General features: G+C 35.8%; 1 protein-coding gene across 2 annotated transcripts in view; it reads right to left on the bottom strand.

The window, feature by feature from the left end:
- IQCH (IQ motif containing H) overlaps positions 1-22,596 on the bottom strand; it is a 257,001-nt gene that overhangs the window by 139,441 nt on the left and 94,964 nt on the right. For both annotated transcript variants that reach the window (XM_050795929.1, XM_050795930.1), the window contains exons 8-9: positions 2,559-2,635; positions 122-160 (exon numbers count right to left, since the gene is read on the bottom strand). In XM_050795929.1, the coding sequence (XP_050651886.1) occupies positions 122-160; positions 2,559-2,635 (116 nt within the window). The remainder of the gene's footprint in view (positions 1-121; positions 161-2,558; positions 2,636-22,596) is intronic.

Genomic DNA, 22,596 nt, shown 5'->3' with positions numbered 1-22,596 from the left:
GCACGAACTTTTGTTGCCATCTCCAGCTGTCAAGCAGTCGCCCATACTTTTGCCCTGCAGCAAAAGGAAGGGACATCAGGTGACAGACCCTAAATTAAAACTAGTCACACAAATTACAGACCTTCCTATCATGATGTCCTCTTGGCCTTCTGCTTTTCCCCTACAATGAAGAATGAGACACAGTTTAAATCAAAACGACTCTCATGGGCAATTTTACAAAACAAATAGAAGGCTCAGGGCCTCACTCCTTTCCCCACTTACCCTGCTGGGTCAGCCTGTTCTCTCTTTCCACACAGGCAGGAGGTAATAATTAGAAAGACCTTTCCCACACTGACAACAATGCTCTGTTTGCCAAGCCCCGTTTGCTTTGAAGAGTTTGACTAAGCAAATATTTACAAAAACAACTATAATCAGAAGCCAAGTCCCACTTCTAGGGGACACTAGTGTGGCACCACACTGCTTTGTGGTGGAGTCTGATCAAAGGTCTGTACTGGCTCTATCACGAGGCGTGGCACACTGAAGTCCTTCTTCTTCCTTTTAACTTCCATGCCCAGGACACTTCCCACAAAATATATGAAAAATTACATTTACCATTGAAGAGTCAGTTTAGAAATGCTGTACCAATCTCGGACCACAGGAAAAAGTCATTAAATATTACTGTTTCCAGCAGTCGGGGAGAGCTTTGTGAAGTCAATAGAGGAAATTAAAGCCAGGGCTCATTAGCATTCAGAAAATATGTCATTATTTAAAACTATTTTTTCGAGGTAAACCATTTACTGGCTACAACCTAGTCATAATATTTGTATTACCTGTAGATCTGTTATCTATAAAACTGTGGGACCTGAGCACTCCAACAGGGTGAGAATCAAAACAGGTGCCTCCGCCTGTTCCTATTATGCACATTAGCCCATGGCCTTCTCACAGCCTGTTAAACAGCTGAATTTGAAACAATAATGGTGCAGGCCAAACACTCGCCTGAAGGCCTGTCTGTCTTGGGATTTGGCCATTTACATTGATTTTCTTTACTCACATTTTTCATGAAACACAAATATTTGCCATGGCAACTGGGGTGTCACATGACATGCTGCTACATAAATAGCCTGGAAATCTCTTAAGGGGACACAGCCCACCAGTGCTGAAAATACAGTGAAACCTCTTGATGATTTCAGTATTGAAAGATGAAAGTCTGGGAAGAGCAGGTAGCAGTCTAGGATTAATTTCTCTTGTGCCACTCTTCAATTTCTCCTTTTTTCTTATGAGAGCAGCTAAAAACATGACCACTTTCCACATAAGGTAAGCCAGAAAAAGACAGCGCCAGCTGTCTCCTTTCTGTGGCGAAAAGTTTCAAAAATCACAAGTCTATCTGCAGCCCATAAACATAAGAAAGCAAGGTACAAAAGTCCAGCACATTGAAACTGGGGGACTCTCCATAAGAATGAATGATTGTACTGTGAGGAGTTAATGTTAAAGAATACAGAATTTGGCCCAGTGTGGTGGCTCATGCCCACAAACCCAGCATTTTGGGAGGCCAAGGCAGGTGGACCACTTGAGGCCAGGAGTTCGAGACTAGCCTGGCCAACATAGAGAAACCCTGTCTTCACTAAAAATACAAAAAATTAGCCGGGAGTGGTGGTACATGCCTGTAATCCCAGATACTAGGGATGCTGAGGCATGAGAATCGCTTGAATCTGGGAGGCAGGGGTTGCAGTGAGCTGAGATTGCGCCAGCCTGGGTAACAGAGCAAGACTCCATCTCAAAAAAAAAAAAAAGAAAAAGAAAAAGAAAAGGAAGTGCCACATGATGATTAAAAAAAAAAAGGCCAGGCGTGGTGGCTCATGCCTATAATCCCAGCACTTTGGGAGGCCGAGGCAGATGGGTGACTTGAGGTCAGGAGTTTGAGACCAGCCTGGCCAAAATGGTGAAACCCCCCGTCTCCACTAAAAATACAAAAATTTGCCGGGCATGATGGTAGGCACCTGTAATTCCAGCTTCCTGGGAGTCTGAGACATGAGAATCACTTGAACCCAGGAGGCAGAGGTTGCAGTGAGTCGACATTGTGCCACTGCACTCCAGCCTGGGCGACAGAGTGAGACTCTGTCTCAAAATAATAATAATAATAATAATAATAATGCAGAATTCTTTCCCCTGCTTCATTAAGGTATTCTATGTTTGAAGATCTTGCCTTTTTAAACTGTATTTAAAGACAAGTGAAATACAGTAGAACCTCACAATAAGACATCCTATACCACACAAATTTGGATACAAAGCAATAGCTACTGGACTCCTGACCAGTTAGTATTAGAAGTTGACCCAGTCATTTAGTTAATCTTGCAATGATGCAACATGATTGAATTTTTTAGACTCCACCAATAACATTATGCTAGAGTTGACTTGTACAATTCCCCTTTTGAAAGTCAAATGCATACCAGCAACAGCTGAAATAGCACTTATTTCTAGGTTGAAGGTACAACTCAATAACATATGTAAATCACCAAAAATCTCACCGAAAATGTTGTAAATAAGAACAATTTTCTTTCTGTAGTGAGGAATATGAATACCTTTAAACTGTGTTTCTTGGGAAAGAACTTCACCTCTGCTGGAGGTGGCGGTGGTTCCCGAGGTACAGTGAAAGTGGCTGTGGATGAAGACAGTACATGTTATCTTTTCCAGAAGAAGAGGCTGAGTCACTGGTTGGATGCTATTGGGTTTGTACCTTGAAAGTCAAATGGCTCTGTCACCCACTGTGCACTCACTACATTTCTTTCTGTATCATTCAGTGAAACAGCTATGATCACTGACTTCAAAAGGAAGCCAAGAGCATGGGAGGGCAACAGTTCTATTAGAATATAAGGTCAGCCCGCCTTATGCAAACTGCCTAGATAAAAGGGCAAATTTTAAAAGCAGGGACATTTCAAAAGCAGGCAAATTGGAGAGTAATATCTGTCTTATAGAATGCTTTGTTAGAAGATTTCTTTAAATAGCCAGATTCCCAGGTTCATGTAAAAGGTGATTTAACATAGCTACATATGGACTATTTTATTGTGTAAAAAAAAAGATTCTAAAAAATTTAAATGACTGAGGGAAGTGATACAAGTGAAAAGCATCATAAAGATTATTTTTGAAATTAGTTAAGTCTATAAGCAGCAACTTTTAGAGAACACACCTAGTCCACGGTTGAGGAAGAATGGGCCCACATGCTAGACAATGCTGTCTCAATCACATCTCTCCTACTGCCTGGCAGCAAACCTGACTGCCCTTTACCAAAAGCCCACGTCTGACATTCTCAGGGGAGAAGAATCCTTATAATACTCTTCCCAAGACAGAGAACAAATAATTTATTTAAATGGTTAATTGAATAAAAGAAGTGAGGCTTCTTTCAGCTCAATTCCTTCAGCTCAACCCCCTTTTCTGTCAGTTTTCTATAACAATCTTAGAAGGAATTGACAGATATTGATCAAAAACAGCACACTAGTAAAGGATATCAATACATAATTTAGAATCTCACTTTAAGGACTTGGTTCTCTTAGATTGCCTCAACTGAGCTGCAAGGAATATCTTCAGCTCTTTTTTAAAAAGTCGGAAAAATTGCAGAGCCTTTTCAGTGAAACTCACCTTCACAAAAGGGATTTATTTGTTGCATTTGATCAACTCATTTTTACACTCCTCTGGTTTCCCTGGCTTCCGGCAAGCTTCCCTGTGACTTGAAGTCCTCACTCTCCCCTGGCCAGTAGTGTATGAAGACCCCATTTTAAGGCTATAGTTTTTGCCTTCAGTTCTATGCTCTCCTTCCCTGGTGTCCACTTTGGAGTTTGCTCTCCCACTTCTGAAGGTAAGTCCACATCCTGTGTTCAGCCTGCTTTGACTCCACAGATTCACCAGTAAAATTTGTTATTCCTATTGTCTGCAGACTCAGTACAATTTTTGTTTAGCTTTCAGGTTCTTCAGACAAGTGAGATTTATGGCTAAATTCTCATGTTCAAACAAAATAGCAGCTGAGAAATTTTCAAGTGGGCATAACTTTTAAAGGATTTTAGTAAAATTTTAATATAATTTGGTAAGATAAAGATCTCAAGGATAAGTAATTTCACATGGCTAATCCACAGTTAATGATATCAATAAGAATTTTCTTAGTTGTCTGCAGAAATGCTATCACTAAATTATAATTTCTTGTAGCCTTGGATTTTATGAGACACATGCATTTGAAGAATGTGTCTGCATGTTTACAAAACTGTATCCTAATGCACTGCCTATTTTGCTACTCAATTTCCTTGCTGGAAAAATCTGTTTGGTAAATTTTGCCAGAGTTAACGTAGAGGAAAAACTCCTTGTCTTTCTGGACAAACTTGTATGCTTCTGTGGTAGTTATTACTATTATTTTTTTTTTTGAGACGGAGTCTCACTCTCTCGCCTGGGCTGGAGTGCAGTGGCATGATCTCGGCTCACTGCAAGCTCTGCCTCCCGGGTTCAAGCCATTCTCCTGCCTCAGCCTCCCGAGTAGCTGGGACTACAGGCGCCCGCCACCACACCCGGCTAATTTTTTTGTTGTATTTTTTGGTAGAGATGGGATTTCACCATGTTAGACAGGATGGTCTCAATCTCCTGACCTTGTGATCCGCCCGCCTTGGTCTCCCAAAGTGCTGGTATTACAGGCATGAGCCACCGCGCCCAGCCAGTTATTACTAATTTTAGAGCCCCAGTTTTTTCAGAGTGACAATATGCCCAACTCCTAGCATTGTCAGATTAGAAAAAAAATTGTTTTTAAAAGAACATGCAGTTAAATTTTAACAAGATAAACAATAAATAAGTTTTTAGTATGCCTCAAATATTAAATATATATACTTAAATCCAACAAGGAAGAACAGAATTTCCGTGAATGGATTAGAATAAGTATAACATCATTCTAAGTATTTATTTAGTATAAGTATGTCTATAATCCTAATGTTAGCTCTAACCCTATCCCTGGACATCCACTTTCCCAGCCTTTCTTGTAGCTAACAGTGAGCAGTGAAATGTAAGGGAAAGTTCACCCCAAGGCTTCTGGGAAGACACTGACACCGCTGTTTTCCCCTTGATCTGGCCTGGAATGTGTATGTAAGGCCCAGGGCTGCAGAAACCATTTTATGGCCATGAGGTGGCAAGCATGAGGATGAAATCGAACCAAAGAGGGTAAAGTAGAAAGAACAGGGCTAATATCCAGAACCTACAAAGAACTCAAACAAATTTACAAGAAAAAAGCAAACAACCCCATCAAAAAGTAGGCAAAGGATATGAACAGACACTTCTCAAAAGAAGACATTCATACAGCCAACAGACACATGAACAAATGCTCATCATCACTCGCCATCAGAGAAATGTAAATCAAAACCACAATGAGATACTATCGCACACCAGTTAGAATGGCAATCATTAAAAAAATCAGGAAATAACAGGTGCTGAAGATGATGTGGAGAAATAGGAATGCTTTTACACTGTTGGTGGGACTGTAAACTAGTTAAACCATTGTGGAAAACAGTGTGGCGATTCCTCAAGGATCTATAACTAGAAATATCATTTGACCTAGCCATCCCATTACTGGGTATATACCCAAAGGATTATAAATCACGCTGCTATAAAGACACATGCACATGTATGTTTACTGCAGCACTATTCACAATAGCAAAGACTTGGAATCAACCCCCCATCAGTGACAGACTGGATTAAGAAAATGTGGCACATATATACCATGGAATACTATGCAGCCATAAAAAAGGATGAGTTTGTGTCCTTTGTAGGGACATGGATGCAGCTGGAAACCATCATTCTCAGCAAACTATCGCAAGGACAGAAAACCAAACACCGCATGTTCTCACTCATAGGTGGGAATTGAACAATGAGATCACTTGGACACAGGAAGGGGAACATCACACACCAGGGCCTATTGTGGGGAGGGGACAGGGAGGAGGGATAGCATTAGGAGATATACCTAATGTAAATGACGAGTTAATGGGTGCAGCACACCAACATGGCACATGTATACATATGTAACAAACCTGCACACTGTGCACATGTACCCTAGAACTTAAAGTATAATAATAAAACAAAACAAAATAAAAAAAGAACACCATGACAACCCTGCTGATCAATACCACCATCCCTAGGCTCCTCACTTCCCAATTTCTTGTGTATGAAACAAACTCCTCATTGTTTAGGCCACTGGTAGTTTTCTGATATTTATAATTATATGCATTCCTGACTAGTACTACCTGTTCCCTTCTCTTCCTCCTTCCCTCTTCTCTTCCTTCCATACTTTGTCTTATTGCATGTGCTAGGACCTCAGTACAAAAATGGTGGCAACAAAGAGCATCCTTGGCTTGTCTCTGCTTTTAATGGATAAATAGAAAAGCAATGCTACAAAAGTTTCCCTACTAGGAGTATTTTTTGCTCTAGGGCTTTGGTTGATAACAACAATCAGGTTCAGAAAATTCTCTTCTATTCTACTCCATCCAGAGGATTTCCCCTTATCATTAATGTTTAATAGTATTGAATGATTTCTTTTCCTTTGGTATATATTGAGATCATGAGGTTTTTTCTTTTTGAATATGTTAATATGGTGAACTATATTGCTAAATATTTCTGATGTTGAACTTTCCTTACATTTTTCCTTGATTATGATGAACACTTTAATGTTTATTTAGAATCTTTGCCTCTATGTTCCTAAATAAGATTGATCTATGTATATTTTTTCTTGTACTGTGCTTTTTCAATTTTGGTAGCAAAGTTATAATAGCTCCATAAAATCAGTTTACAAGCTTTTCCTCTTTTTTTCCCCCTATGGAATAGTATAAAAAGAATTAACTGACCTGTTAAGGTTGGTAAAACTTGCCTGTAAAAGGCCTGAGGCCTTCTCCCCTCTGGCATATTAGAGTATGTGAGTGTGTGTCTGTGTGTGTGTGTGTTTAAAAGACAGAGATTTTTGACTACCAGTTCAAATTATCTAATGATATTGTTTTAAGTTTGTTATTTTTTCTCAAGTTATTTTTGGTAGTTTACATTTTTCTAGGAAATTTTTCATTTCATATTTTAAAATGTATTGGCATAAAGTTACCCTACTATGATTTTTTAAAAAATTCTACTGTATCTATAGTTAGTGAACTTTTTTCATTTTAATAGTGTTGACTTGTGTCTTCTATTTTTCCTCTCTTTATCATTATTGTCAGAGATCTGCCTGTTTTATGTTATTTTAAAGAAGCCAATTTTTGACTGGGCGCAGTGGCTCATGCCTGTAATCCCAGCATTTTGGGAGGGCAAGGTGGGCGGATTGCCTGAGTTCAGGAGTTCGAGACCACCCTGGGCAACATGGTAAAACCCTCTCTCTACTAAAATACAAAAAAATTAGCCAGGCGTGGTGGCACGCACCTGTAGTCCCAGCTACTCGGGAGGCTGAGGCACGAGAATCGCTTGAGCCCTGGAGGCAGAAATTGCAGTGAGTTGAGATCGTGCCACTGCACTCCAGCTTTGGCTACAGAGTGAGACTCTGTCTCAAAATAAATAAATAAATAAATAAATAAATAAATAATAATAAAAAGAAGCCAATTTTTAATTCTTTTGGGTCATTTTTTGTTTTTACTTTCTTAATGTCTGCTTTTATTTTCATTATTTCCTTTCATTTTTTTTTTCTAGTTTACTGCTTTTTTTTCTGTCTTCTTGTGTTTAATTAGGCTTAGGTCACTTATTATCAATTGCTCTTGTTTTCTTTTTTTTTATTATTTTTTTGAGACGGAGTCTCACTCTGTCACTCAGGCTGGATTGCAGTGGCATGATCTCGCCTCACTGCAATCTCCGCCTCCAGGGTTCAAGTGATTCTCCTGCCTCAGCCTCCTGAGTAGCTGGGATTACAGGTGTGCACCACCACACCTGGCTAATTTTTGTATATTTAGTAGAGATGGGGTTTTACCAGTTTGGTCAGGCTGGTCTTGAACTCTTGACCTCGTGATCTGCCCGCCTCAGCCTCCCAAAGTACTGGGATGTTCTTGTTTTCTATTAAATGCATATAAATAACGGATGAGATTGCTAAGAAGTGATGAAAGACATTAGTCTACAGATTCAAGAATCCCAATAAATACAAAGCAGGATAAATAAAAAGACCTAGATGCCTAGATGCATCACAATGAACCTGTAGAACACCAAGGATAAAAAGAACTTATTTCAGCTAGAGAGGAAACAAAAGACAAATTGTTTTCATCCACAATTTTAGCCACTATTTACCACTGACTCCTCAATAGTCCACAGGCTCCTCAATAGCAGATATAATTGCTAGAAAACAATGAAATAATATATTGAATGTGCTGACAAGATAACTTTCAAAAGTCAGAACATAAACACATTTTGAGGCAAATAAAAGTTGACAGAGTTTACCACAAGTAGAAACAGGCTTGTACTAGTGGAAATTTAAAGAATATAATTTAGGGAGCTGGAAATGAATGCAGTATTGAAACTCTGAGATGCAAGAATGAATGAAGAGCAAAGACAGGGACAAATCTGTTGGCTAATGTAACAAATATTGATTACATAAAAACATTAACAATAATGTCTTGTGGGATTTTTTTAAAAGATACAACTAAAATACATAAGAAAAATAGATTCTACATCAGGAGGGAGATGGAGTTAAAATGTTCTGAGGTTTTTATATTGTTAAAGGAAAAAGTACAGATATTTATTAACTGTAGACTTTGATAAGTAATATATGCATGTGAAAATAAACTAATCACAATAAGAATAGAAAAGGAATGTATCAATTCCAAAATAATAGAGGAATAAAAGTATAATGAGGAAAAATAATCTATTCAAAAGAAGACAATAAAGGAAAGAAAATGAAATAGCAACAAAAAGGGCTGGGCACAAACAGAAATAGACTAGATGGAAGAAATACATCAAAATATATTAGTAATTAGAAGAACTGTAAATGCAGTAAATGCTAAATGGATAATGATGGTCAGAATGAATTTTTAAAAATTCAGCTATATACTCTTTATAAAAGACAGACTTAAAACATATGGCTACAGAAAGATTAAAAGTTAAAAAAAAGAGAAAAGATATACCAGGTTAACAATAACCAAAAGGAAGCTGAAGTGGCTATATTAACAGACAAAAAGCTATTTATGCTAAAAAGCAATTATAGAGATAATGAAGGAGAATGTGCAATGATAAAAATTCCTATTTACTAGGAAGATATAATACCTATAGTAAGAGTTGGCAAGGATGTGAATTCACAGAGTATCTTATACACTGAAGGTAGAAATGTAAATTGATGCAATGACTTTAAAAGACAATTTGGCATTACTTCCTAAAGTTGAATGTTCACCTACCCCATGACCTATTCCACTCCTATTGACCAAGAAAAATACTTGTGCATACTCAGCAGGAAACGTGAAAAAAATGAATGGCAGCACTGTTCACAATACCAAAGGCTGAAATCAACCCAGAAGTTCATCAACAGAAGACTGGATAAATTAACCATGGTCTATTCAAACTATCATCTTCAGCAAACTAACACAGAAACAGAAAACCAAACACTGCATGTTCTCACTCATAAGTGGGAGCCGAACAACAAGAACACATGGACATAGGGAGGGGAACATCACACACCAGGGCCTGTTGGGGGGTTGGGGGAAGCAGGAGGGAGAGCATTAGGACAAATACCTAATGCATGCGGATCTTAAAACCTAAATGATGGGTTGATAGGTGCAGCAAACCACCATGGCACAAGTATACCTATGTAACAAACCTGCACGTTCAGCACGTGTATCTCAGAACTTAAAGTAAAATAAATGAACAAACAAAAAAATGGAATATTCTACAGCAACCAAAAGAAATGAATTCAGTGATGGGTAGCATATCTACTTCAAGACTCTAATTCAGTATTTCAAGGAGGACCCTGGCATCTCTAGTTTGATGCATACAGGCCATCTCCTTAGAACTCCACTTCTCCAGCTTTGTGTACAGCTCCCTATGCTTTCCTTTCATGTCAAGAAGGTGTCCCTCCCCCAGTATTCTTTCTAAAAGTCAGACTTACTGAGTTACTACTTACATACAATAAAATTCATCCTTTTTAGTGTAGTTTTATGAGTTTTGGCAAATGTGTAAGTCATATAACCATCACCACAACCAAGATATAAAACAATTCCAGGCCGGGTGCAGTGGCTCGCACCTGTAATCCCAGCACTTTGGGAAGCTGAGGCAGGTGGATCACGAGGTCAGGAGATTGAGACCATCCTGGACAACATGGCAAAACTCCATCTCTACTAAAAATACAAAAAATTAGCCGGGTGTGGTGGCGGGCATCTGTAGTCCCAGCTACTTGGGAGGCTGAGGCAGGAGAATTGCTTGAACCTGGGAGGCGGAGGTTGTAGTGAGCCAAGATCACGCCACTGCACTCCAACCTGGGCGAAAGAGCAAGACTCCATTCTCAAACAAACAATCAAACAAAAAAACAATTCCAATACCTGCCAAAATTCCTGCATGCCCCTTTACCATCAACTACTCTCTCCATCCCCAGGCAACTCTCGATCTGTTTTCTGTCTTCATTGTTTCATTTTCTAAAAATGTCATGTAAATAGAATCATATAGTGTGTAGCATGTTGAGTTTGGCTTCTTTCACTTTGCATAATGCATTTGGGATTCATCTTTATTGTTGCATGTATCAGCAATTAGTTCCTTTTTAGAGCAAGTTTTACTCCATTGTATGGATGTACCTCAATTCATCAGCTGAGAGACATCTAAGTGGTTTCCAGTGTTTGGTGATTATGAATAAAGCAACATTCATATATTACAAACATTCATATACAGTTTTTTGTGTAAATATGTTTTCATTTATCTTGGGCAAATAGATAACTAGGAGTGATATTGCTGGGTCATACAGTAAATACATGTTTAACTCTATAAATATCTGCCAAACTGTTCTCCAAAGTGTTTGTACCATTTTGCATCCCCACCAGCAAGGAATGAGAGTTGCAGTTGTTCCATATCCTCATGTAGTGGTATCCCATTATGGTTTTAATTTGCATTTCCCTAATGACTAATGATGTTAAGCATGCTTTCACGTATCTATTTACCATCCATATATCTCCTTTGGTAAAGTGTCTGTTCAAATCTTTTGTCTGTTATTGGGTTGTTTGTTTTCTTATTACTGAGTTTTAAAAGTTCTGGATAAAAATACATGATCAGTTATTGTTTTAAAATATTAACTCTGAATCTATAGCTTGTCTTTTTTTTTTTTTTTTTTTTTTAAGATGGAGTCTAGCTCTTGTTACCCACGCTGGAGCAATGGCAAAATCTCAGCTCACTGCAACCTCTGCCTCCTGGATTCAAGCCTCAGCCTCCCGAGCAGCTGGGATTACAGGCACCCACCGCCTGGCTAATTTTTGTTTTTTTAGTAGAGATGGGGTTTCACCATGTTGGCCAGGCTGGTCTCAAACTCCTGACCTCAAGTGATCCACCCACCTCGGCCTCCCAAAGTGGTGGGATTACAGGCGTGAGCCACTGTGCCTGGCCAATCTATAGCTTTTCTTTTCATTTTCTTAACACGGTGTTTCAAAGAGTAGAAGTGTTTAATTTTGATGAAGTCCAATGTATCCATTGTTTCATTTTATGGATTTTGCCTTTGGTGTGGTATGTAAGAAATTTTTGCCTAACTCAAGAACACAAAAAATTTTCCCCTTTGTTTTCCAAAAGTTTTATAGTTTAGGCTGTATATTTAATTTTATAAACCATTTTGGGTTAATTTTTGTATGGTACAAGGAATGGGTTAAGGTTCCTTTTTTCCCTTTTATATAAATGTCCAGTTGTTCCAGCACAATTTGTTGAAAAAATATGCCTTCTCCATTGAATTGCCCTTGCATCTTTGTCAAAAATGAATTGACCAAGTATGCATGGTTCTATTTCTGTACTCTTTATTCTGTTCTATTGATCTGTGTTTATCCTTTTGCCAATACCACACAGTCCTGATTACTGTAGCTTTATATTAACTCAGGTAACAGGAGTCCTCCAATGCTGTTTTCCTCTTTCAAAATTGTACTAACTATTGTAGCTCCTTGGCCTTTCCGCAAACTTTAGAATCAGCTTTTCAATATCTACAACAAATCTTACTGAGATCCTGATTGGGACTGCATTGAATTTATAGATCAATTTGGGGAAAATTAATTATAAAAATACTGAGTCTTCTAATCTATGAACATGGCTAATCTTCCTAATTTATTTAGGTCATCTTTTAATTTTTTTCATTAGTGTTTTATAGCATCCAGCATCCGTATGTTGCAAATATTTTTTATATATACCTTTATACCTAAGTATTTAATTGTTGGTGTTATGTTAACGGTATTTTTTTAATATTCAATTTCCAATTGTTCATTTCTAACAAATTGAAATTAAATTTATTTTTGTATGTTAATCTTGTGTCCTCAAACCTTGCTGAACTCTCTTACTAGTTCTACTAGCTTGTGTGTGTGTGTGTGTGTGTGTGTGTGTGTGTGTGTGTGTGTGTGTGATGGCTTCTTTGAGAGTTTCTATGTAGTAATTATGCTCTTTGCAAAGAGAGTTTTATTTCTTCCTTTCCAATCTGCATGTCTTTTGTTTCTTTTTCTTACCTCACTGCATTGGCTAGGAACTTCAGTACAATGTTGAATAGAAGTGGTGAGAGTACACAACCATGTCTTGTTCCTGATCTTAGGTGAAAAGCATTCATTCAAAAACTATTATGATATTAGTTGTAGACATCTATCTGTTTGAGGAAGTTCCCTTGTATTCTTAATTTTCTTAGGGTTTTTGATATAAATGGATGTTGATTTATTTTAATTGAGATGGTTATATAGTTTTTCTTCTTCAGTCTATTCACATGGTGACTTATAATGATTGATATTTAAATGTTGAAACAGCCTTGCATTCCTAGGATAAACCCCACATGGTCATGATGTAATATGTATAAAGTACATCATCTCTCTTTATATATAAATATATATATAAATACATATATCTATATATAAATATATATAAATGTAAATATATATATATAGAGAGAGAGAGAGCACATGCACTAGATTCAATTTGCTATATTTTGTGAAGGATTTTTGCCTCTATTTTCATAAAGAATACTGGGCTGTAGTTTTTTCTAAAGTCTTTTGTTGTGGTATCAGGGTGATGATAGCTTCATAAAATTATCTGGGAAGTGTTTCTCTCTATACTATTTTTCAGGAAGAATTTCTGTAACATTGGTAATATTTCTTTCTTAATTGTTTGGTAGAATTCACCAGTGATGCCATATGGTATCATTTTTTTTTCTTATAATGTTTTTAAGTACTAAGTCAATTTCTTTAATAAATACAGGACTAATCAGGTTATCTATTTCTTCTGGAGTGAGCTTAGGTAGTATCTGTCTTTCAAAGAATTCGTCCATCAATATAAGCTGTCAAACTTATACACATAAAGTTGTTTATAGTGTTCTCTTGGCATCCTTTAAATGTCTATAGGATTTGTAATGATGTCTCCTCTTTTGTTCCTGATATTGGTCATTTGTGCCTTCTCTCTTTTAATCTTGGTTAGTCTGTATAGAGGCTTACCAATTTTTAAAAATGTTCCATGAAACACAGTTTGGTTTCGCTGAATTCTTTTTTTTTTTTTTTCCTATTTTCCATTTCACTGACTTCTATTTTCCATCCTCTGCTTGCTTGGGTATATGTGCTTTTCTTTTTTTGGTTTTTTAGAGTGGGAGCTTAGATCATTAATCTGAGATCTTTCTTCTTTTCTAATAAAAGTATTTAATGCTAAAAATTTTTCTTAAGCACTACTTTAGCTGCATCTTACAAATTTCAGTACACTGTGTGGTCATTCCCATTTAATTCAAAAAATTTTTTTTAATATCCCTGTGACTTCCTCTTTGATCCATGGGTTATTTAGAAGTGTGTTTTTGCATTTGGGGGATTTTCTACTTTTAAGTTTAATTCTGTTCAGGTCAGAGAACATAATGTGTAAGATTTTAACTATTCTAAATTTGTTAATATTTGTTTTATGGTCCAGAATATGGTCTATTTTGGTGAATGTTCCATGTGCATTTGAAGTAAATGCATGTTCTGTTGTGTTTTAATGCTCTATAATGGTCTATATGGCCTATAATACTGTTACATTATAGTCTTCTATAGCAGGGGTCCCTAACCCACAGGCCACAGACTGGGTACTATGGCCCATTAGGAACTGAGCTACACAACAGGAGGTGAGTGGCAGGTGAGCAAGCATTACCATCTGAATTCACACCTGCTGTCAGATCAGCAGCAGCATTAGGTTTTCATAGGAACAAGAACCCTATTATGAACTGCACATATGAGGGATCTAGGTTGCTTGCTCTTTATGAGAATCTAATGCCTGATTATCTGAGGTGGAACAATTCCATCCTGAAACTATTCCTCCCCACCTCTTGTCTGTGGAAAAATTATTTCCCAGAAAACTGGTCCCTGTTGTCAAAAAGGTTGGGGAGTATAGTATTATTATGTTCTATAGTATTATTTTTGGGGGAGGTTATTAGTTCTACTGATTATTGTGAGATATAATTCTGGATTTATTATTTCTGTTTTATTAATTTTTGCTTCATGTATTTTATATCTCTATTTTTAAGTACATACACATTTAGGAATGTCTGTCTTCTTGCTGGATTGATCCTTTTATCATCAATGTACCTCTTTATTCCTATTAATGTGCCTTCATCTGATAGTAATAGAGCCAATCCAGCTTTCTTTTCATTATTGTTTGTATGGTATATTTTTCCATCTTTCTCCTTTTTATTAATTTTTAATTTACATTTAATTTGTGTCTAGTCCTATAATTTATTTTTGAATTAAAAATATATAAACTTTTTATTTTGGAATAATTTTAGATACAGAAAAGTCACAGAGATAATCTAGGACAGTCCTGTATACTGTCATTCAGTTTCCCTTAATGTTAACATATTCCATTACCATAGTCCATTTGTCAAAAGCAAGAAATCATCATTGATACATTATTATTAACTAAACTCAAGACTTCATTCAGATTTTACTAGTTTTTACACTCATGTCTTCTTACTGTTCCAGAATCTTATCCAGGATATCTCATTGTATTTAGTCATCATGTCTCCTTAGGCTCCTCTGGTCTGTGACAGTTTCTCAGTCTTTCCCTGTTTTCATGACCATGACAGTATTGAGGAGTATGGTCAGGTATTTTGTAGAATGTCTGAAATGTGGGTTTGTCTGATGCTTTTCTCATGTTTTTTTCTCTGTGGTTATAGGTTGTTGGGGTATAATAACATAAAGGTGAAGTCCTTCCTCATCATATCATATTAGGGGGCATGTGATATCAACCTGAATTATGACTAATGATATTATCCTTGGCCATTTGGTTAAGGCAGGGTTTGCCAGGTTTCTCCACTGCAAATTTCCTATTTTTCTTCTTTCCATACTCTATTATTTGGATGTGAATCACTAAATTCAGCTCACATTCAAAGAGAGGGAAGGGGTAGATAAATAAGCTCCATTTCCTGGAGGAGGAGGTAACTGTTCAAATTATTTGGGGCTGGGCGCACTGGCTCATGGTTGTACTCCCAGCACTTTGGTAGGCCAAGGTGGGTGGATCACCTGAGGTCAGGAGTTTGATACCAGCCTGGCCAACATGGTGAAACCCCATCTCTACTAAAAATATAAAAAATTAATCAGGCGTGGTGATGGGTACCTGTAATCACAGGTACTTGGGAGGCGGAGGCAGGAGAATCACTTGAATCCAGGAGGCAGAGGTTGCAGTGAGCCGAGATTGCACCATTGCACTCTAGCCTGGGCAACAAGAGTGAAACTCCATCTCAAAAACAAATAAATAAAAATACATTATTTGGAATTCTTCTATAGAAAGATTTGTCACTTCTCACCCTACTCCTATTTTAACCTATCTTTCTCGACATTTACATTGCAATTCTTAGAGACCACATACAGTTGGGTCTTGCTTATTTATCCAATCTGACAAACTCTGTCTTTTAATTGGTGTATTTAGAACATTCACACTTACTGTAAAGACAGCCTTTACTTTGCACTGTTCCAGTACGTACAAATTCTAGTTACCACAGTTTAGTTAAATAACGTCAGTACTCCAACATAGTTCAAATTTCAGTTACCATAAAATTGTAATTGCATAAAATATAAACTTTGCTGCTAGAACTCTATTCCACAAATCACTACATAAGTGACAGATGCATATCAAGATCAGTGACCATTCAAGTCATTCCATTCAAAGTCTGTCAGTCATTGGTCACTGTGCATCTGTTTTTGAGTTTGCATACAGACTGTAAATAATGTAGTAGTATTGCCTCTTTGACTCCCAGCAATAAATCTGCATCTTTTTTTTTTCCACAAAAAATGTACAAATGAAAGACAGAGTTGGTTAAGGAGGTTAAAAGTACACCAAAAGAATGAAAATTGATAGTGCTCAAAGTGAAATTGAAATATATTGTAAGTAGAATTACAGAAGAAATAGCTGACTATGGGAATGTAGACAATGCCACCATTTGAAAGACTCTAGTAATGCATCCAGAAGAATGTAGTCAAGTTTAACTTACTGACATAAATGAGGAAAGTGGTTGTGATGAAAGTACATGTTTGAGAGGATGTGATGCCAGAAAGAAATTTCATATTAAAGGGACTCAGAGATATTTCATAATATTAAAAGTGAAAAGGATAAAAAGTTGGAAGCTGATTCAAAGTTAGAAAGAAGTATGACAATGCACCAAGCCACAATAAAGATTATCACTCCATATCATAAGTTAATGATAAGAAGAAAAAGGCAAGCACTGTTTAAAACTATTCTTTTTTTTTAACAAACACTTTATTTTCAATGTTTCTAATGTTTAGAATAATAGGATATTAAATAAATATTCATTTTACTATTTTTTCATTGCCCCACATAGTTATAATAAAGAGGAATAAAGTTTTTAATGTTTTCACAAAAATCTTAAAGATCATGAAACAATTGTAATTTTTCCTACTGACTCTAAACTACCTGGGAGGGTTTCTGCTTAAACAGTCATTTGTGTGGTCCCACACCATCATGCAAAGATTGCCTACAATTCTTAATATGGTGATATGGTTTGCCTGTGTCCCCACCCAAATCTCATTTCAAATTGTAATCTGAATTGTAAACCCCATTTGTTGGGGGAAGGACCTGGTGGCAGGTGAATGGATCATGGGGGCAGGTTCCCACGTGCTGTTCTCATGATAGTGAGTGACTTCTCACAAGATCTGATGATTTTTTTAAGTGGTGGTTTCCCCTGCTCTTCTCTCTTGCCTGCTACCATGTAAGACGCTCCTGCTTCCCCTTCTGCCATAATTGTAAGCTTCCTGAGGCCTCCCCAGCCATGTGGAACTGTGAGTCAATTAAGCCTCTTTCCTTTATAAATTACCCAGTCTCAGGGAAGTTCTTTACAGCAGTGTGAAAACAGACTAATACATACGGCTGCATTAAAATTTAACATCTTGTTAGCTTTCTATTTGTTCCATGTTTTCTTCATGATTTTCACAAATTTTCTGCTTTTGGAGTAAATATTTTTATGATTCCATTTTATCGCTACATAAATTATTATTTAAACCTCTTTTTAAAATATTTTAATGGTTGTTCAGGATTTAGAAAACATCTTTCAATTAATCAATATACCTTCAATTAATATTAGACCATTTGCTTTAGACAAGGGGTTAGCAAACTATGGCCCATAGTCCAAATCAAGCTCACAGTATTTATATGGCCTTTGAGGTAAGAATGGTTTTTACATTCTTAAAGGATCAAGAAGTAGAAGAAGGAAGAGGAGGAGAAGGGGGAAAAGGATGAGAAGAAAGAGAAGGAGGAGGCAGCAAAAGAAAAAATAAGGAGGAAAAGAAGATGCAAAGAAACTTGCAAAGGAATGAAACATTACATTATTTATTGTCTAGTCTTATTTCCTATCTAGTCCTTTAAAGAGTAAGTTTGTTGACCCCTGAGTTATAGTCAGTTATCTTTTGGATGAATTTAATATAAGGAAACATTTTCCAGGTTTCTTCATTTCTTTGTGTATACCCAAATTTCTCTCTGGTATTACAGTCCTTTTGCCTGAGAAATTTCTTTTAACATATTCTATAGGGCAGTTCTGCTGGTAATAAATTCTCTCTTTTTATTTGTCTAAAGAAGTCTATTTCTCCTTCACTTTTGAAAAATATTTTTGTTGGAAGTAGAATTCTGACCTGACAACTTCTTCTTCTTTCAGCCCTTTAAAGACGTCACTGTATTATTTCCTGACTTGCATAGTGTTTGATGAGAAGAATACTGTAATGTTTATCTTTGTTCTTCTGTATGTAATGTACATTTTTAGTTTGGCTATCTTCAAGGTTTTCTCTTAATTTTTATTTTCAGCCGTTTGAATACGATGATTCTCTCTCTCTCTCTCTCTCTGTGTGTGTGTCTTGTATTTATCTTGTTTGTGGGCTTCTTGGATCTGTGGTTTGATGTCTTTCATCACTTTGGTAAAATTCCTGGCCATTTTCTCTTCAAATATTTCTTCTGCCCTATTCTCTGTTCTTCTGAGATTCCAAATTCACATATATTAAAAGGTTTGCTATTGTCCCATGGTTATCAATTGCTCTGTTACTGTTGCTTTTCCTCCTCTTTATGTTTCAATTGTGTAATTTCATTTGACTTATCCTTAAGTTCACTGACCTTTTTCCCTCAGTTGTGTTTATTCTACTGATGAACCCATTGAAGCCATTCTTTATATGTTCCCATGCTTTTTATTTATAACATTTCTATTTGATTCTTTCTTATACTTTTCAACTCCCTGCTGAAAACCTCTAGCAGTTCGCACATGACTCATTTTTCCAGTTAGTCTTCAACATATTAATCATAGTTATTCTAAATTCCCTAATAGTTGTAATATCTAGTCTCTGAGTCTGGTTCTGCAGATTTGTCTCTTGACAGTGAGTTGCTTTTTGTGTCTCACAGCTTCTACTAATTGCCAGACATAGGGCTTAGAACCGTGAAAACTGAGGTAAATAGCATTTATGCCTGGAAATGGCAGTCTTCTTCTTCTAGGGCATTAGGGTGGGTGACTGGGTGTGGTTGGAAGTTGAACTGGTTGTGGGTTTTGTTGTTGTGGTTACCTTCATTGCCCCACAAGTTCCAAATTCCCTTTCACCTATGTTCATGTTATTTTCTATTTTCTCTGTTATTTCATGTCTCAAGGTCTGGTTCAAAGAGGTCTCTATCCATAAAGACTTTCAGTGATCCTCTATTATCTAACTTTTCTGCTGCTCATTAGCTATGCCCTTCATGTACTCCCCTATTCTCTGTTTTAACTATAAGATTTAGCTGTTAAAAATACTCAGAAAATATTGTTTTGTATTTAATATTGTCTTTTTCATGTGTGCATTTTTTCTAATTATACTATCTAAAGTAATTTCTAGATAGTAGCTATATTATATTTATTTTATATTTTTGTCCCTGAGCATATTGTAGGTGTGCAAATATACCAATTGATTTTTATTTTATTTGGTTCTTGATATAACTACTGGAAATATTAATTTTAATACTTAAAAGTCAGGAGATGGCAAACTATGGTCCATATGCCAAATCTGGCCTGCAGTCTGTTTTTGTATGACTCTCAAGTTAAGAACTGTTGCTACATTTTTAAGAGATGTTTAAATAAAAGGAGAAGAATATATGAGAGAGATAATAGGTGGCATGCAATGCCTACAATATTTCCTACCTGGCCTTCTACAAAAAAAGTTTGTTCACTCCTATTTAAAATGATGTGCACTTAATTCTTACTTTTTATGGGAAAAAGATTCTTTCTGTAAAGGACTAAATTAAAGATATGTGTGATCTGAAGAAAAAAGTGGTAGAACTAAAAAATAAAGAGAAATAGACAAATTTACAAGCATAGCTTGAGACTTTAACATACCTTTCTTGGCAATTGATAAAATAGGCAAAATAGAGATAGATTTGAATAACATGATTAAGTTGAATTAATTGAATATATGCAGAAAACTGCATCCAACAAATACAAAACATATTTTCAAATGCACATGGACAGTTTACCTAAAGTCTTCATATGCTAGGGTCAAAAAGTAAGTCAGATTTCAAATAACTGAAAACATATAGAATATGCTCTCTAAAAAATGAAATTAGGCTATAAATCAATAACAAAAAAGATAGCTAAGAACTACTCAATTGTATACACTTGTAAATATCCCACAAGTCAAAGAAGAAATGAAAATGGAAATAAGGAAATAATCTGAAATACATGATAATGAAAATATGAGATAACAAACTTACTAAAGTAGGCTTTGTGTGAAATTTATAGCCTTCAATTTATATCAGAATTTATATATCAGAAACAAATAATGCTTGAAACTTAATAAGCTAAGCATGTGTGCCAATAGTTTAAACAAATAAAAAAATTAAAAGCAAAGAAAATGAAGAAATGGTAAAGATAACTTATGCTAATCAAATTAAAAATATATAGTAGAAAGGATCAATAAGGTAAAAATCTGGTTATTTGAAAATACCAAAAAATCAATAAACACCTAGAGATACTGATAAAAAAAAAAAATGAGGAAGGTGGAAGTAACCAACAATAGGAATGAGAAAGCACATCATCACAGATGCTACAGACATTACAAAATACAGAATACTGTAAACAACTTTATTGTAATAAATTAGAAAATTTATATGAAATGGACAAATTCCTTGCACAAAATTAACTTATTAAACTGACACAGACAAAAAAAAAAGAAGTCCTATATTTGTTAACGAAAATTCCTCAATCCTAAGCCTATTTCCAAAGAAAACTACATGGATTCATTGGTAAATTATTCCAAACATTTAAGAAAGAAATAGTACCAGTTGTATCCAAACTCTTCCAGAGAATATAAAAAAAGATCACACTCATTGTGGCAAAACTAACATTGATATTAAAACCTAAGGAAAACATTACAGGAAAGGAATAAATTTAGGCCAGTCTCACATATGAACAAAAATGCAAAAATCAAAACCAAAATATTAGCAAATGAAATCCAGCAATACATAAACTGGATGCTATTTCACATCTAATTGGACTTATTCCTTAAATGCATGGGTAATAAATAAGTGTGTTAGGAGTACTAGCTAAAAACAGATTTAAATAAGAAACAGTCTCATAATATAATATTCAAAATGCTAAGATTTCAATTGAAAATTGCTCATCATACCAAGAACCAGAAAGACCTCAAACTGAATGAAGAAAGATAATGAATAGATACCAACAGTGAGATGACAAGGATGTTAGAATTACCTGACAAAGATTTTAAAGCAGCCACCATAAAAATCTTTCCACAAGCAATTGCTGACTGTCTGGAAACAAGTGAAAAATATAGTCTTAGAAAAGGAACAGAAAGTCTCCACAAAGAAACAGAATATATAAAAAGGAACCAAATGAAAATTTTAGGACTGAAAACTACAGTAACCTAAATACAAAATCCAGTGGATGAGATTAGAAGATAGAAGAATAGAAATCGCCCAATCTGAGCAAAAGAGAAAAAACAGACTAGAAAAGAGAACACAGCCTCAAGGACCTGTCAGACTAGATCCAAAAAATCTAACATTTGTATCATCATAGTCCTAGATAAAGAGGAGGTAGGGGTCAAGGCTATAAAAAGTACACAAAGAAATAATGGCTGAAAGCTTCCTAAATCTGGCAATAGACATAAACCTACAGATTCAAGATACTAGGCCAGACTGAAACAGAATAAGCCTAAAGAAACCCACACCAAGACACATCATAGTCAAACTTCTGAAAACTAAAAATTGAGAACAAAAATTAAAAGCAGCAGGAGAAAAGCAACACCTTATCTACAGGAAAAAAAACAATTCAAAATCAGATCTCATCAGAAATCATGGAAGCTAAAAGCATGTGGCACAACTTTTTTTTTTTTTTTTCCAAGTGCTGAAAGAAAAGAATTGCCAACTCAGAATCCCATACCTAGTGAAAATATCCTTCAGGAATAAAGAGGGAAAGCAAGATATTCTAAGATTAAGGAAAATGAAGATAATTTTTCATTAGTATAATGACTCTAAAAGAATGGCTAAAGAAAATTCTCTAAACAGAAAGCAAATGATAAAGTTAAAAACTCTTGGGAACATTAGGAAAAAAGAAATAATACGATAAGCAAAACTAGGATAAAAGCAACAGACTTTCCTTTTCTTCTTTAGTTTTCTAAATTATATTTGATGGTTAAAACAAAAGTTATAACACTATATGACATGGCTCCAAATATATGCAGAGGAAATAAAAATGCAATTACCATAAGACCCAGCAATTATAGTCCTGGGCATTTATTCTAAAGAAATAAAAACATATGTGTATATAAAAACCTGTATACAAATGTTTATGGCAGCTTTATTCATAATAGCTCGAAACTGGATACAATCCATATGTCCTTCAACAGGTCAATGGTTTAACAACTGTGGTACATTCTAACATGGAATTCTGCCCAGCAATAAAAAGGAATAAACTATCAATATAAGGACTAAATTATCAATAATAGCAATAAGGTT

The sequence above is a fragment of the Macaca thibetana genome, chromosome 7, assembly GCF_024542745.1.
Source record: "Macaca thibetana thibetana isolate TM-01 chromosome 7, ASM2454274v1, whole genome shotgun sequence".
Classification (NCBI taxonomy): Eukaryota; Metazoa; Chordata; class Mammalia; order Primates; family Cercopithecidae; genus Macaca; species Macaca thibetana.
Note: the sequence above shows the minus strand (reverse complement) of the source record. Positions and strands in the feature narration are given on the sequence as shown.